This window comes from Rhincodon typus, chromosome 45 (assembly GCF_021869965.1).
Source record: "Rhincodon typus isolate 14 chromosome 45, sRhiTyp1.1, whole genome shotgun sequence".
NCBI lineage: Eukaryota > Metazoa > Chordata > Chondrichthyes > Orectolobiformes > Rhincodontidae > Rhincodon > Rhincodon typus.
This window is the reverse complement of record NC_063376.1, coordinates 7,728,384-7,745,788: the sequence shown is the minus strand read 5'-3', so window position 1 is coordinate 7,745,788 and position 17,405 is coordinate 7,728,384. Positions and strand designations below refer to the sequence as shown.

At 45.2% G+C, this 17,405-nt stretch overlaps 1 protein-coding gene across 1 annotated transcript in view; it reads left to right on the top strand.

Annotated features, from left to right (window-relative positions):
• Positions 1–17,405, top strand: part of LOC109922845 (cohesin subunit SA-1-like) — a 44,075-nt gene that overhangs the window by 209 nt on the left and 26,461 nt on the right. Inside the window, exons 2-13 of the mRNA XM_048620085.1 lie at positions 1,062–1,237; positions 2,031–2,130; positions 4,011–4,136; positions 4,704–4,841; positions 9,513–9,647; positions 10,087–10,197; positions 10,446–10,542; positions 13,306–13,382; positions 14,180–14,384; positions 15,081–15,232; positions 15,522–15,595; positions 15,903–16,026. Of these exons, the coding sequence (XP_048476042.1) occupies positions 1,074–1,237; positions 2,031–2,130; positions 4,011–4,136; positions 4,704–4,841; positions 9,513–9,647; positions 10,087–10,197; positions 10,446–10,542; positions 13,306–13,382; positions 14,180–14,384; positions 15,081–15,232; positions 15,522–15,595; positions 15,903–16,026 (1,503 nt within the window). The 5' untranslated portion in view covers positions 1,062–1,073. The remainder of the gene's footprint in view (positions 1–1,061; positions 1,238–2,030; positions 2,131–4,010; positions 4,137–4,703; positions 4,842–9,512; positions 9,648–10,086; positions 10,198–10,445; positions 10,543–13,305; positions 13,383–14,179; positions 14,385–15,080; positions 15,233–15,521; positions 15,596–15,902; positions 16,027–17,405) is intronic.

Below are 17,405 nucleotides of genomic sequence, written 5' to 3'. Positions count from 1 at the left end.
AAATACAGCGTGAGGTTGGGATAAATACAGACAGAACCCGAGGCTAAAAATAGAGAAACTGGTAAGTGCAGCCAGAAACTAGGGTAAAGTTAAAATAATAGTGAGAGAAACTGGCATGAAACTGAACAAAATACAGCGAGAAGCTGGTGTAAAAATACAAGGGAAACACAACCAGAACCTGGGTTTAAAAAGAGAGACCGAGGGGAAAAACAGCCAGAAACTGGGTAAAAATAGAGAATCTGGGGGAAATACAGCATGAGACTGGAATAAATACAACCAGAAATCTGGATAACATTGAGAAACTGTGAGAAATCCAGCCAGAAACTGGAGTAAAATTAAGAAAACCTGGGGAAAAATAGCCAGAAACTGGTGGTAAAACAGCAAAGCTGATGAAAAAGCAGCAAGTGAGATCAAAATAAAGGGAATAATAATAAACAGGTAGACTGAGGGAGTAGGCAGACTGACTTGAGGGGATGTACTAGGGCAGACATACTGTGTTGGGGTCAGACAGACTGATTCAGGTGGCAGACAGTGACGGTGGGGTGGGTGTAGACAGACTGACATGGGGTTGCGGAGGCAGTGACTGGCTGGGGGTGTACAGACTGACTAGTGGGGCTATTGGGCAGTCAGAGACTGACTGGGAAGGGTATTAAGCAGACATACTGGGGTTGGGCAGTGGTATGGCAGGCAGACTGACTGGTGGAGGGGGGTAGCAACTGAAAGACGTGGGGAGCAGTCACAGACTGACTGGGTTTTGGCGCAGGTGGAGAGACTGGCTGAGGGCAAGAGAAGGAAGGACAGATAGAAAGGCAGAGAGAAGTGTGCAGACGTGCAGAAATTTAGGAATGGGTGGGTGTGCAGACATGCAGAAATTTAGGAATGGGTGGGTCCAGTCATAGGTGTTGGGGGGGTGCTTTTGTGCGGGCATGGTAGGCATGAATGGAAGAGGGCAGTGAAGGAAGTAGAGGAGTGTGAATGGGGAGACAGGGGATGTGACGGATGTGAGAGATCTTGACCCCTTTTTCACTCTCTCTGTGACTGGCTTTCTCTTCGTTTTGCAGCTCTTCGCAGTCATGCCGGTGTTGAGATCGAAGAAAGCCACCCCCGGCTCTGAGAAGGGGTTGTGCATGTCTCCGGCGAGCGTTGCTGGGAGTGTCGAATCACGGTTTTCGAGCCCAACGTATTTCCGCAGAGAGCAGGTGGCAGAGCTATTGATCGGAGATGACCCAGACTCGGAGTAAGTGGCTGTCACCCTGAGGAGGTGCAAGATTTGTCTGCAATATACTTGTGCCCTCCTGCAACAGTGTCTCATTTTCACACTGTGAATTCCCAACCTCTGGATGTTGTGCTCCTGACCAGCCTCGTTACATTGCTTGGCAGTTCAGCATTGTTGTTGGTAAACTGAGGTGCCATCTGTGCTCAGGTGAATGGCACCGTTTGAAGAAGCAGATCAGATGGACATAAATCCATAGCCTGCATTGGTTAGTTAACTGGGATACGAGTCATTGTCAGCTCTCTTCACTTCTGATTCCATTTCTCTTTCTGACTATAGCCCAAGATAAAACTGCAGGTTCGGGTGTCGCATTTGATCCCAAGCTTCCCACCTCTTTAATCAGTGCTATCACTTAGGCTACTTATTTTGACCTCTGTAACATCACCCACCTTCACCCCTGACTCAGCTCGTCTGTTGAAGCCGTCATCTTTGTTTGCAAGTATTCCAGCGCATTCCTGACTGGTCTGCCACATTCTACCCTCCGTAAACTTAAGGCTGTTCAAATTTCAGCTGCCTATGTCTTAACCGAAGGCAGAGCAATTGGCCAGTCAGTTATCCCGAGGGACATCAGTGCTTGTATTTGAGTCCCCAAATCTTGGGGACTTTTAAAAAAACAAAAAAATGAAAAGGAGTTCTGCACAGGGGCACTGAAAGCTGTGTGATCTGTTACCTAGCCCTTTATCTGGAACTGCAGTATAGAGAACTGTCTCTGTACACCGATTCCTCGAGCTCTAACTCTCTTTCCATTCTCTCCCAGCAACATAACGAGTGAATCGGAGTCCGACACTGGGAGTGATTTCGAGGATACTTTGAAGAAAGGGAGAAAACAAATGGCCTCTGCTCCTTCCAAGGCCCCAGTAAGTGATCGTGCCCAGCGCAAAGCTGGAGCTTTCAGCTCTGAGTTGGTATCGTTGGGTAATAAGTTTCTCTGACCCTACAGATTTAAGAAGTCTGACCTGAGAATGACAAAAATAAATGGGATCAAATTTAAAAGCTTTTCAGATAACCACCAAAAGCAATTTGACAATGCACTACATTCAATCCACACAGTCAGGCATTCAAACAGAAATATATAGAATTGCACAGAGCTTGTGCCTAACTTGCCAGGCTTCTGTACTGAACAAGGAGACAGTATTTATTGCAAAGAACTTAATTCTTACCACAGGCAAGCAAAATTAGAAATTATCAACATAAAGCTCAACTCGCTGAAACTCTAATCCCCTTAAACCCTTACTTATACAAGTGGACAGGTACAGACAAGCTAACAAATGTTTAACGTTATGGGTGGATGAAAAGGTATTGGGGAAACACAGTTTAATAATGCCAATGTTCGATGAGGTGTCCACTTTGCTGTTTAAGTTTCTTTCAGTCGTTTGAAGATACAGGACGTTTGGCACAATAATTGTACTGTCTTTCAGTCACTGGTTAGAAGCAATAGCTGAGAGCAACTGGTGGGAGACAGGCTTTCGTTATTTAATTGTAGATAGAGACCTTGTCTTTTCCTACAGTTTGGAGGTTATTGTCCACGTACTCTCTGTTCACTTGCCCAGGAGCCAGTCAGAGTTGTTATACCAATGACTCCTAGCCTCTAAAACTGGTTCTGATTGTACAAACCAATCAGCAGTCTGTCTCTGGGAAAAGCTTACTTTGCGCAAGCACACCCCTAGTATGGTGGCATCTTAGACCCCTTCCTCCACTGCATGAGCAAAGCTACAGTGTAAATACAACTCTCAATGAGTGCCAGTAACAAAAGCAGAAACTACCGGAGAAACTCAGCAGGTCTGACTGCGTCTGTGGAGAGAAAGCAGAGTTAACAGTTAGAGTTTGGTGACTCTTCGGTAGAACTGTTCCAGTAACTTTGTTTTTAAAAATGCAGTGACTTTTACCATAATCTTTCATTTAAAAATGCCCTTTTATCTATTTTGGTACAGAATACAAAGTAAAGAAACTTTTTCTAAAAAAAAAAATGGTCCTAACACTTTTGACTTTTGTTCTGTCTCTTCCTCTTTAATTTTCTTTATTCCTCGCTCTGTCTTGCAGAATTTTAGAGGTGCAAAAAGGGATCTAGATGTGTTAGTATGTGAATCACAAAAATCAGTGTGTAGGCACAGCAAGTAACTGAGAAGGCTAATGGAATGCTATCCTTTAGTCCCAGAGGAATTCAACATACGAGTAAGGTTATTTGCTTAAACTTTACAGGACGTTGGATAGACCGCATCTCAAATATTGTGTAAAGTTTTAGTCTCCTTATTTAAGAGGTTAGATACAGAGTGAAGCTCCCTCTGTTTTTTAAAACTGAAAGTAAAGCTCCTGCTACTATTTACGGCTGAAAGTAAAGCTGTTTGTACTCTGTCCACATCAAACACTCCCAGTGCAGTTATGACATGAAATTAGATACTGTGTAAAACTTTTTTACAGAGGGCTAACTTTTTGCAAACCTGGTTAGATGCTGTTCTTGTTCTGTCTGGCATTTGCCTATGATCTTTGGTCAGCATGTGCAGGGCTGGTAGACGAGTAGGATGCAGTACGCGTTTGGATGCAGGCTGCAGGATTTTTGGTGAGCTGAACTTTTGCGGTGGAAGCTGGGGTGCCAGTCAGAAGTGCATTGGAATAGTCAGGTATGGAATTAACTGAAACACAGACGATGCCTTCTTCCATAAGTAAGCTGTGTCTGGCTGAGGCATTTTGTGAAATTTCTGGTGTTAACATTCTGTTTGATGTCCTGATGTATTTACAGCCCCCTAAGAGGCCAAGGCATACACCAGTGGAGAAGAAAGTGGCCCTGCAGAAGAGGAATCCTGGTAAACAGCAAAAACCTAGCCCTGTCCAGCAGTCAGTGAACCTGGCAAAGGATGCCCCACAGGTGGGTGCTAGTGATAGCAGCTGGGCAGCAGGCCTCAACGCTGTACAACTGGAGGGCAGTGCTCCCTTGGCACAGACTCTGTAATGGGAGGACACTCCCTCCACACCAACTCTCTTCCAAGACATGCCTCCTCAGCACCAACCCTCTGGCAGGACAGCGCTCCCTTGGCATGACCCTCCAGTAGTTCACTTTGCCCCGAATGCTGTACAGATTGTTCCAGCTGGATTATGGTGTCTGTTATCAGGAATATGTCAGAGACAACATTCCCCCTCTCCTTGCCACTGTTCCGGTTGCTCATCTCTGTTACAGATGATGCTTCCTAACCATTTTCTGTATTCTCTATCTCCTAATCTTTGCTAATGATCCTGCACCCTTAATGTGTATTCTCGTTTTCTCTGTGCCATTACTTTTGTTGATGATTTAGTCTGTGACAGTGATTCTGGTTCATAACGGGAGAGTTCGAGGTCCTCGGAGCCAAACCTAATTTTGCACATATATCGCATCCTTTTACATGGATGTGCTTTCAACATTCGCTGCTATATTCACGTCTTCTCAATGTGTCGACAGTCCTCCAAGAGATCAAGACAAGTGCTGGCAGAGAGCAACCAGAAAGTGGTTAAAGACGCTGGTACAGCATGGTTGGACAGTGATCAGGAGGCCAGTAACCTGTCTGTGAGCACCACTCAGTCTAAAAGTGCATTGCAGGTGAGTGTCAGTGATGGGAGGTGGGTATAAGAGTTTGATCCCCTTCGGCAGAATCAGGGAGGCTGTTCACCTTATCACATAAATGCCAGCTCTCTCTACAGGAATCCCATTGATTCCATTTGCCTGTTTTATCCCTGCTTGTTTATCACCCTCGAGGCCTGCTCTAGTAACACCTGAAGCTTGAAACCATCCAGGACAAAGGAGCTGAATTGATTGGTACACATGTGCAAACATTCATTCTTCCAACACCAACACTTAGCATCAGTGTAGACGCTAGAAGATGCTCTGCAGAAATACAAGTTTCCTTAGACAGCAACCTCCAAACCCATGCACTACCATTTAGAAGGATGACGGCAGCAAATTTATGGAAACATCAACACCTGCAAGTTCATCTCCAAGCCACTCACCATCCTGTTTTGGATACATTATCACCGCTCCTTCGCTGTCGCTGTGTCAAAATCCTGGAATTCTCTAGCAGCATTGTTCGTATACCCAGACCAAATGGACTGCAACGGTTGAAAAAGGCAGCTGACCACCACCTTCTGAAGGGCACTCAGGGATGGTGAGGTTGTCTAAGGAACCTTGGAACTATCTAAGAATGAATGATCTCCTGTGCTTGCAACCATTCTATATTTCTAAGAAAGCAGTGGGATTCATTTCTAGAGGAATAGAAATAAAAAACAGAGCGGTTATGTCAACATTTTCTTTCTTTTTTTAAGGCTTTATAATACAGTGGAGACAGTGTGGAATGTTAAAAAATGATTTACTCAAATAAAAACTTTTTCCTTCTGGGAAGATTGAATAGACAGGGTTGCTTTTCCTAATCTGGGTGACCTGATGAAAACATTTGATAGGCTGGACATGGAAATATTTTTCTTGGTAATGAGATGTCCTATAGATTCATAGACTTAGAAGTATTATGATTCCAGCTGATGTTATTACAAAACAAGTGAAATCCCAGTCTGAAACTTGGCTTGATATATCCTATTTTGTTTTGTTGTGAGTTTAACAAAGTGATCTTGCTGAAACAGAAGTGCACAATGCTGGAGACCTTGTTTTAACAATAAAACTAGTTTCTGTTTGTATATTCACTCATGGGATGTAGGTGTTGCTGACTGGCCAGCATCTATTGCGTCCCTAGTTGCCATAGAGAAGGTGGTGGTGAACTGCCTTCTTGAATCACTACAGTCCATGTGCTATGGGTTGACCCACAATGCCTTTGGGGATCGAATCCCAAAATTCTGACCCAGTGATACTGAAGGAGCGGTGATATATTTCCAAGTCAGGAGAGTGAGTGGCTGAGAAGGGAACTTGTAGGTAGACGTCACTCCACTTTTTAAAAAGGGGCAAAATAGGAAAATTAGGGAATTAACAAAAGAAATGAAGATAATTTGGTTAATTTTATTTATCTTCTTATAACATGAGTTCAGAAAAATTTGAACACAGCAAAAGCATAATCCCATTAATACCTAAACACTGGTTTATAAATTGAAATGGAAAACAACAGCTCTTGAAGCATTCCCAAAGAATACCCCAGTATGGTACTTAAAACAGTACCTTATATAGTACCCAACAATCTAGTACAGTACTCACACCAGAGTCTTTAAGGTCTACAGCACAGAAAGAATCCCTTTGGTCTATTGAGTTTGTGCTGGCCAAAAACAGTACTTAACTATACTAATCCCATTTTCCAGTGCTTGGCCCACAAGTTTGTAAGCCTTGGCATCACAAGTGGACATCTAAATGCTTATTCAATGTTATGAGGGTTACTGACTCTCCTAACCCTTACAGGCAGTGAGTTCCAGATTTCCACCATCCTCTGGGGGAAAGGATTTTTCCTCACATCCCCTCTAAACTTTCTACTGTTTAATCTCTGCCCTGGTTATTGATTCCCCCATTAAGGGGAAAAGTTGCTTATTTCTCGAACCTGACCATAAAAACTCTTTTTTAAAATAATTCATCATGGCTACAGAAATAGTTATAAATTCATTATTAAGTTCAGGTACACGGAAAACCTAAGTTTGAGTTACTAACTCAAAAACCAAAAACCCCAATTTAAAGCATTAAATAAAAATACATATTTCACTATCTTATGGAGAAATTAAAACGCGAGTATGTAAATGGAAGGCAGAGGAAATATAAGTCATTTTTGCAAGACTAAATAGAATATATTTTAATGCAGAGAGCCTCAGGAATAAAATAGATGAACTAAATGCACCTGGGAGTATGCCTTCATAAAGTCTTTGTAGCTTAACATTTGTGATTAAGGGTATTCGGATGAGGTAGAGAGGGATATAGAAGGAAGCAATATTGGTTAAATGAATCGGTTACAGCAGTAAGGAGGGATGATAGCCCTGATGTCTATACCCGTGTTGCCTTTTCCATCGTAAAGGCTAACACAGAGTACTCACTGAGGACCGTGCCCATATTTTCCATATTTACCTCCACAGTCCCTACTCCTTTCACAAGTTATTCTCTTGCTCTTTATATATTTTTAAAAAAACCTTTTGTGTTTCCCTTAATGATACCACCATGCTTTCTCGAGCACTCTCCTTCCTTTCCTAACTTCCTTTTCAATTTCCTCCTTGCACTTTTAATCCTTCTCATGGACTCTGCCGTATTGAGCCCCAAGTATCTGGCGTGGGTTTCTTAATTCTAACCTTCCTATCTTTTGGCATCCAGGATCGCCAGTCTCGGTCCCACCTTGTGTCCTTACAGGAACATATTTGCTCTGTACCCTCACTATTTCCTTCTTAAATACCTCCCACTGCTCTGATAAAGTTTTATAAGTAGCTGCTCCGAATCCACTTGGGCCAAGTCGTATCTCATCCCAGTAAAATTAGAGTTCGCCAGTTTAGAAATTTTATTCCCAACCCATCCTTATCCTTTTCCATTACTATCCTGAGTTATGGTAACTATTTCCAAAATGCCCCCCTACAGATACACCTTCCACCTGCCTGGACTTTTACCTGAACATTAAGTCCTGAACTGTTCCCTCCTATATTGGGCTTTCTCTTCCTACCTAGTGTACTAAAACTATCCCATTTAAAACTTCCCAGTACTGCCTCATTATTCTTACAATTCTCTGAAATTTAATAACATATTTAATCACCCCTCCATTTCTCCCGGACTGTTTTGGGGGCTTACCATACACACCCAACAGCATGCCTGCCCTTTTTGAGTCTTTTTTTTTAAAACTTTCACCCATGTTTGACAAATTCAATCATTAGTTTTGAGGAGGTAGCCAGGAGTGTCGATAAGGGTAATGCACTTCATGTGGTCTAATGGACTTCAACAGAGGTTTTGAAACGACGTGTGACACGTTGAATCCAAATTCATTGGCTGACAGGCAGGAAGTAGAGTGATGTTTCTGAGACTGGAAGTCTGTTTCCAGTGGCTGGTCTTGGTGCTGAGACTTTTGATGTTTGTGGTGTACATGGTGGTTTGGACATAACTCTAAGGGATATGATCAAGAAGGTCATGGATGACATCAGAATTGGCTGGATGATAAATTAGTGAGGATAGCTGCGAGCTTGGGGGAGGATATCAATGGACAGGTCAGCTGAGCAGAGCAATGGCACAGAGAATTCAGCTCAGAAAAGTAACGTAATACATTTGGGGGGATGCTGGCAAGGTCAGGGATTACACAATGAAAGATAGGACCCTGGAAAGTACTGAAGATCAGAGGGATCTTGGTTTGCATATCCACAGATCCCTGAAGGTGGCGGGGTAGGTAGGTAAGGTAGTTAAGAAGGTATGTAATGGCCACGATGGGCCAAATGGCTTCCTTCTGTGCTGTAAACATCTGTGAGTCTGTGTTTTAAAAATATCATAGTATTCCTACAGTGTGGAAACGGGCCCTTTTGGCCCAACAAGTCCACACCAAGCCTCAGACCGTCCCACCCAGACCCATTCCGCTGTAACTGACCTAATCTACACATCCTGAACATTATGGGCAATTTAGCATGGCCAATCCGCCCTAACCTGCACGTCTTTGGACTCTGGGAGGAAACTGGAGCACCGGGAGGAAACCTACGCAGACACGGGGAGAATGTGCAAACTCCACACAGACAGTTGCCTGAGGGTGGAATCGAACCCAGGTTGCTGGCGCTGTGAGGCAGCAGTGCTAAGCACGGTGCCACCCAAATCTGGAAATTAAGAGTCTAATGGTTACTGAATCCATTGGCGATTGTTGGAGAAACCAATCTGGTCACTAATATCCCTTAGGGAAGGAAAATCCTTACCTGGTTTGGCCTCCAAGTTCAAAGCAATGTGGTTTACTCCTAACTGCCCTCTGGGCAATTAGGGATGGGCAATAAATACTAAAAGCCAGTGACACCCTCATCCTGTGAATCAATTAAAGAAAAACATGTTGAATGTGTGGGATGGCTTCATCCCTAGCTGCACTGTGGGGTATCTACACCAACTGGACTGCATCAATTTAAGAAGGCAGCTAACCACACTTTGTCCAGAGCAACTAGAGATAGGCCACAAATGCCAGCACAGCTCAGCCAGCGATGCCCATATCCCCTGAATTAATTGTTTAAAAAACAGCACGGACGAGTTCGGTCAAAGACTGCTTTGTTTACGTTGGTACAAAAAGAACGTAATTCTTTTGCGAATATCTCAGTCTGCCATGTATACTTACATTCGTGCTGGTGTGTTCTCCAGCTCTCGAGATCAAGGCGAGAACAGGCAAAGAGTAACCAGACAGTGGGGAAAGAAAATGTCTCTATGTACCTGAGCAGTGATCAGGAAACAAGTAATCTGTCGGTGAGCACCAGGCAGCCAAAAAGAATGGCCCAGGTGAGTATCTGAGGCAGGTGAAGACTGACGTCTTCCTCTACCCAATTCGGTCCTAAGTTTATACATTGCTTTGAACTTAGCTTCAGTAAATATCGGGTGTCCCACGATTATAGAAGAATTAGTGGGAGTTTTTTTGGCGACAGAACACAGCAAATGCCGCTGGTTTGGGCTAAGAGCAAAGGAGACTCTGCTTACTGTTGCTCCCTTCCCTCGCAATGTGGGCCTGTTAAAGGCATCACATACGACCCCTTCCCACCTGTCTTCCTTATCAGAGTTTTGCAATTCAGCCACTTACGCACCAGGTTCTATTATTCCTGATTTCTTCCCTGTCTGAACAATTTGGGTGGTACTGAAGCTCTGTCTGCAACAAATGCACTCAATGTGTGAAACAGTGTACTGGTGCTGTTTGACAGTTGGTTCTCTGAACTCTTTTCTCTAGTCCTCCAGGAACGCAGGACTGAAGTCGGGCATGAAAGCAGCTGCTCCAGGACAACAGAAAGAAGCCAGCAACCTGTTTGAGGCAGTGAAGCTTGCAAAGAGCGCCATGCAGGTCAAGACTTGATGCTGCCTGGTTGTGGGTTGGGTGGGCTGCGAATCATCATTGTTTCAGTTCTTGGTATAATGGGAGAAGGTTAATGTGAGGGGTGAGATTTTATCATGTGTCAGTCTTGGAGGGTGGGGTGCCACATGCACTAGCACTGCTGTGGATGTAACAGACTGTCTCTCTGTCATGGGGAGAGTGCAGTGCGTGTGACAACACTTACATTTGATGTAACTGACTGTTCACTCCTCCAACAGACACTGGTTGATGAATGGCTCGAGGTTTACAAGCTGGACAGAGAGACTGGTCTGCTGGAATTGCTCAACTTCTTCATCCACTCCTGTGGCTGTAAAGGTGAGAAGTATTGAGGCCACATTTTGTGCTGATGCTGCGTGCTATTTGATCAGACTCTATATTATTGTCTGCTGCCATAACCCTCAACTCACTTGAGGGATCAAAAATCTGTCTAACTTGAATATATTCGTGAATGTAGCCTCTTTTGCTTGCTGGTAAAGAATGTCCCTCTGAGAGAAGAATTTACACCTCGTCACCCTCTTTCTTAAAAAAAAACTTTTCAATTACTAGATTCCCCACCTTTTAATTTTTTTTCCCCACACACTGCCTCACCCACACCAACTATTACTCAGCCCATGTCTCTTTAATCCACTGCTGATCTGACTCGTTTTGAGAGATTGGAAGATGCAAAGGTCACAGTCCCAGCGACTGCTACTGGCATGTGCAACCTACAGATAACCTTGCAGCTCCGACGGCTGTCTTCCTGGTGCTGTCTCTGCTGCACAAGTCACTGCCACTGGCTCCACTCGCTGACACTGATGGAGTGACTTGGCCCTGGTCGAGCATGCCATGAAGTCTCCATCTTCCGTAGATCAACTGGCTCTGCTCTTGTTTGATGGTTGGGGTGCACACCCTGGCTTGCTGGGCTCTACTCCATCCCCCCCCCCTTCCTTGGCAGCAAGGATCCTCCTGTTGCTGATTCAGGCAAAACCACATCTGCCAGCTGACAGCAGGAGGGAGAGTTGTAGAAGAATGATTGATAGAATCCCTACAATGCAGAAAGGGGCCATTTGGCCCATTGAGTCTGCACCGACCTTCTGAAGAGCATTTCACCCAGCCCCTTTAACCCTGCATTTTACCATGGCCAAGTCACCTAGCCTGCACATACCTAGACATTATGGGACAATTTAGCATGGCCAATCCATATCTGCACATCTTTGGACTGTGGGAGGAAACTGGAGGGAACCCAGGCAGATACGGGGAGAATGTGTAAATTCCACACAGGCAGTAACTTAAGGCTGGAATTGAACCAGGGTCCCGGACGGTGTGAGGCAGCAGTGCTACCGTACCTCTCAAGAAACTGGAACGGCTACTGTTCCAGAGTGATCGGTCTGACGTTTTGGGGACATGAGTTTGATTCCTATTGTGGCAAATGGTAAAATTTGAATTTAATAAAAATCTGGAATTAAAAGCTAGCCTACTGGCAGCCATTACCAATTGCTATAAAAGCCCATCTAGTCCATTAATGCCTTTTAGGAAGGGACGTCTGCTGTCTTTACTCAGTCTGGCCTTTGTGTGATTCCTCACTCTCAGCAATGTGGTTGACTTTTAATTACCCTCTGAAATACCCTAACGTTATTCAAAGGACAATTTGAGACGGGCAACAAGTGTTGGCTTTGCCAGCAGCATCTATCTCCTATAAGTAAATTGACAAAAAGGCACTTTGCAAATCTTGGATGTGATGGAACATGCTGGTCGTTTGGACAGGGGTACAAGGGGGACATCAGAATCAAGGCTGGAGGGTGTGGGAGAGCTGGACTTCAATGATTTGAGGGTGGGGTTGGAAGGCAGGGTGTCATTGTGTCTCTATCTCCCATGTGCTGACCTTGCCATACAGCAGTCAGTTTCTACTCTTCCTCTCCTGCTCCATTCCCACAGGTTCCCATCCTCTCCCAATGGGTCTGACTCCTGCAAGGCTTGCAGCCTCAAGCATCCCTACTGTGTGTCTGGGCCCTGAATACTTGAGGATGGTGGGGGACAGGGTTGCCACTCGATCACAGGGAATCAATAAATAGGCTGGTGGTGTCTCTGACCCTATCTTCGTCTGGTCCTGAGTGACAGCGGCTTTCCAAGGACTGTGGCAGATTTGCCACTCCAGTGGAAGTGTACTCAAAGCTACTGGGTTTCAGAAGCGAGTGAGAGGCACTGCTCTTGAATTGGATAGTGCACCTTTGACTGCTCTTGCTGGGCCCCTGGGGAGCTTCTCAGTCTGTCTGAGCTGATTATGTTCCGGTAAGGCTTTAGAATGTGTGTCCCATCTCCGTCTGAACTTGGTTCAATTGTTGCAAGTTGGTGAGATGTTTGGGGAAGGAGGGTTGTGGTTTCACTGATCTCGAGCCTTGTGACTGAAAAAAACAGGGTATTAAAAATATAGTGTCACTGTTGAATTATTCCAGGCATGCTATTTAGTGGAGACAGGGATTACTTCACCTGGGATTTTGATAGGGGAGGGTGTAACATTTGGGAGAGATTGATGCAGTTTAAGGGGCTGTGTGGTTTTGTTCCTGTGTAACAAGTTGGAGGGATTGAAAGCTGCCTCCTTCTCCTGTGTGACAGGCTCAAGGGTTTGAATGGCCTCCTCCTATTTGTGTCGACAGCTCAGAGAGCTGCAATTGCCTCATCTTGTTCCTACTCAAGGGACTGAATGACCTCTTCCTGTGTCATGGCCTTCGGGTGAATGACTCTACTGCTCCTGCTGACAGTCTTTGCTTTGATTTATTATTGTCATATGTACCTAGGTACAGTGAGAAGTTTTATTTTGCATGCAGTACAGGCAGATCATACCATACAAAGTTCATAGGAGTAATAGAACAGAGCCAGGATTAAAATGATATGACTGCAGACAAGGCGCACAAAGAGCGAGATCAACATTAAATTTGAAATTTAAGAGGTTGCTCTTGTGGGACTGAATAATCTCCTGTCCCTGCAGAATAGACTCAAGGGCTGAATGGCCTCCTCCTGTTCCTATTAGGTATGGCAAGTGTCACTGAGGGGCATCGTTTGAACCAAACTGCCTCACTTTATGATTTTCCATTGTTCCAGGTGTTGTTACCTCACAGATGTTCCACAAGATGCAAAATGCAGAGATCATTCGGAAAATGACTGAGGAATTTGATGAGGTATGAGTGGAGAATTCTGGTAGCTCTATTTGTACTCCGAGGATCTGAACTGAAATCTCCAATGGTTTATCATGTCTATTAATGACTCGGGTACAAGGATTGAGGTCAGCCATTCTTTTTGCCAACTGTGAATATGAAGTTCTCTGGAGCCATGGCGATCTCGCTGAATTGTAGAAAAGGTTGGAGGGGCTGAATGGCCTCTTCTTGTTCTTGTTTCCTAGAAATTCTGAGTGCCCCATATGAATTCAGTGCAGATCTGAAAATGCTCTGTGCTCATGTGCCCAGTGACTGTGCAAAACCTTAACTGGTCCCGTTTGGTACGTGACAAAAATTCCCTGAATGGAGTTAGTAGGAATAGGATCTTATGGCCTGTACAATTGGGAGTCCGATCCCATCAGATCTGAGGTTACAGTGGGGTTGGGGATTTGACGAGTTGCAATGCAGTGAGAAATTGATTAAGTCAGTCAGCCACGATCTGTGCGTAACCTGGTTGTCACCTTATAGTAGTTTCACCAACAGAGTGACAGTAAGCTGTGTTTAGGTAATGATGGGAGTGCATGCGTGCTTATATGTTTGTGTGCCTCATTATCTCTGTCTCTGTTTGAGTGTGTGTGCAAGTGCCTCAGTTGTTGTGTGCACGCGCCTGTGTATGTTTCCATGTCTTTCTTACCGTATATGTCATGTCTTTGTGTGTGTGTGTGTGTGCGTGCGTGCGCGGACCCACAATGAGCAAGTGCAGCTTTTTGTCTAGATACTGTACAACAGAAGTATAATGTGATTCCCTCTGTCTATTTCAGGATAGTGGTGATTACCCCCTATCGATGGCAGGCCCCATGTGGAAGAAGTTCCGCCAGAATTTCTGTGAATTCATTGCTGTGTTGGTGCGTCAGTGTCAGTACAATGTCATCTACGATGAATATATGGTGGATATACTGATCTCCCTGCTGACAGGACTGTCTGATTCCCAAGTCCGAGCATTCCGACACACCAGCACTTTGGCTGGTGAGAATATAACGCTATAATTCTCTATCCATAATCTCAATTGAAGTGCTGAACCCCATCTTAAGGTTCTGGAATAGGTGCCAGTGTCTGGGGCTCTCTGAGAGAGGGGCCCAGTATATGGGGTCTCTCTCCGTGAGAAGGAGTGCCCGTGGCTGTTCAGGACAAAGGGCTAGGTCCAGGTTCAGGTTGATGCTCAAGGAGGGGGCCAGTGTCTTGGCATCTCTGAATGGAGGGGTTGCGGTGTGTGGATCTTTCTGGGGCGGGGAGGGGTTTGGCGGTGATAAGGGTCTCTGGGGGAGGAGTCCAGTCTTTGCATCTCGGGTGGGGGGTGGTGCGCTGTGTGTGTGTGTGTGTCTGTGTCTGCCTGTCTGGGTCTTCTGAGGGCTGAACCCAGTCTCCGGTTCTTTCTGATGGCAAGTGGGTAGATGTCTGTGCCTCTAGGGGAGGGGAGTGATTACTAATGCCTAGATCATTCTCAGGGAGGGACCAGTGTATTGGTGGTCTCTCTGGCGGGGAGGGTAGCCAGCGTCTGGGCCTCTCTGGGGAGAGGGTTGCTGGTGCCTGTACTGTTTCTGAGCAGGATTTTGGTGTAAAAGTGGTCAAGCAGTTGCATCTCTCGGATTGGGGTTAGGTGTCTGGATTTCTCAGTGTGCAGAGTCCTCTGCTCTGTCTAATGTCTGGTTTCTATAACTGCAGCAATGAAGCTGATGACTGCGCTGGTGGATGTGGCTTTGAATCTGAATGTCCATCAAGAAAACATCCAGCGTCAGTATGACACTGAACGGAACAAAGCTGCTGGGAAACGGGCCAATGACCGTCTGGAGATGTTGCTGCAGAAACGCAAGGAGGTGAGGGGGTGCAAATAGGCATGAAAAAATATATATGCTTGTGTTGAACTGGTGGTCAGTGCTGTACGTCACCTCATCAGTATGTCTCCCCCTCTGTGGAACTCTCTGGTATTGATTGCAATATTCCCTGGCTGACCAAAATGAGATTTTGTTTGGCCATCATTGTTGAACAACTGAGGAGCTGGCGTGTGGTCTCAGAATAACACAGGCTAACTGCACACTTCATGTCCATTAGCTGATGTTCTGCAAAGTGCAACCCTTCACTCTTAACACTTCTGTTCCATTGCAGCTCCAACAAAATCAGGAAGAGATTGAGAACATGATGAATGCAATCTTCAAGGGAGTGTTTGTCCACCGATATCGGTAAGTTGTAACTGCTGTGATGCAGAAGTAGACACTTGTGTGATGTCCTGGTGGTAATGCTGAGATAGAGAGAAACATTTGGGACAACTCTTCGGGTTACTGTCAGGAGTTTGCCTGTCTGTCAGGATTACTGTCAACGGTGTGTGCCCTTCTGGGGTCCCTTGCCATTGCTGGCCCCACGGCCGGGGTCACCGTCACCAGTGCTTGCCCATGTTTCAGGGGACACCAGTTGCGGGTTTGTTTGCTGAAGTGTTTATGTAGAGTGTCAGTCTGTCGTGGTGAGTCTGATCTTTTGTTCACTGTGTAGGGATTTGATTGCGGAGATCCGCGCTATCTGTATGGAGGAGATTGGTGTGTGGATGAAGCGTTACAGCGACTCATTTCTCAACGACAGCTACCTGAAGTACGTCGGCTGGATGTTGCACGACAAGGTATTGGCACCATGTCGGCGTTCGCAGAGAGACTGTATGTGGCACAGACTCACTCTTCAATGGCAGGTTTAAGGGGTCAAAATGGTGTTTAATGGATATGCAGAAGGAAGAAAGCAGTCTCTGATGCGATTCAATAGTAACTATTAGTCAGTCATCCTGAGTAAAGCTTTGAGAAGCAGATGGTGATGGGATTCTGGAGGGTAGGTGGACGTGATAAGATCCTTTATATTTTGGAGGGATGGCAACACAGATGTGGAAAGGGCATTTCCTCTTGTGGGACTATCTAGGACCAGGGATCACCCTTTACAAATAAGGATATCACCCATTTAAGACAGAGATGAGGAGAAATTTTTTTTCTCAGAGTCATGGACCTTTGGCAATTTCATCCCTGAAAAGCAGTGGAAGACGGTTTTGAATCTTGAAAAGACAGAGCTGAATAGATCTTGATAAAGGAAGGAGCGAAAGGTTATTGGGGTTCCTGTATTTGTTGTCCAATCTTATTTGCCCTGGAGAAGATGGAGGTGAGCTATCTTCTTAGAACACTAGTCCATGTACTTTAGGGGGACATAATGCTGTTAGGGAGGGAGTTCCCGGATTTTGACCCAGCGACAGTGACGGAATGGCCAACGTATTATTAAATCGCATGGTGTGTGGTTTGGCAGGGAACTCGAAGGTGACAGTGCCCCCATGTATCTGCTGCCCTTGTTCTTCTAAAGGGTAGATGACACCAACGAGAAAAACCTGCTCTAAAACTAGCCTAGGACATGACCGATAGCCTTGAATGTTAAGTACTTTTTTAAAGTTGGCCAGGTTTCCCACTTCAGCTGCCCTGCCAGGCAGCGCGTTTCAGATTCCCACCACCTTCTGTGTGGGGAAAAAAAAAATTCTTCAAATCCCTCTAAACCTCTTGCCTTTCACCTTTAAAATTGTACTCCTTTGTTATTGACCCTTCAACTGAGGGGACAGTTGCTTTCCATCCACTCTGTCCATGCCTCTCGTAATCTTATACACCTAAATCTCGATCTGTCTCGGCCTTCTCTGCTCTATAGAAAACAACTAGAGCTGACCTGTTCATAACTAGGTAATCCCAGGTATCAGCCTGGTGAATTTCTTCTGTACCCCCTTCGGTGCAATCAGATCCTTCATGTAATGTGTCAACCGGAAATGCACACAGCACTCTAGTTGTGGCTTAATCAAAGCCCTATACAGCTCCAACATAACCTCCCTGCTTTCATAATAAGGACGATGTCCTTTTCAGTTATTTTTGTAACTATCCCCTTGCCTTCAGTGATTTCTGTGCACAACCCCCTTAATCCCCTCGGTTCCAGGATTCTCCTTAATTAGGAAATACCTTGATCTGTTCCTCTTCGGACCAGAGG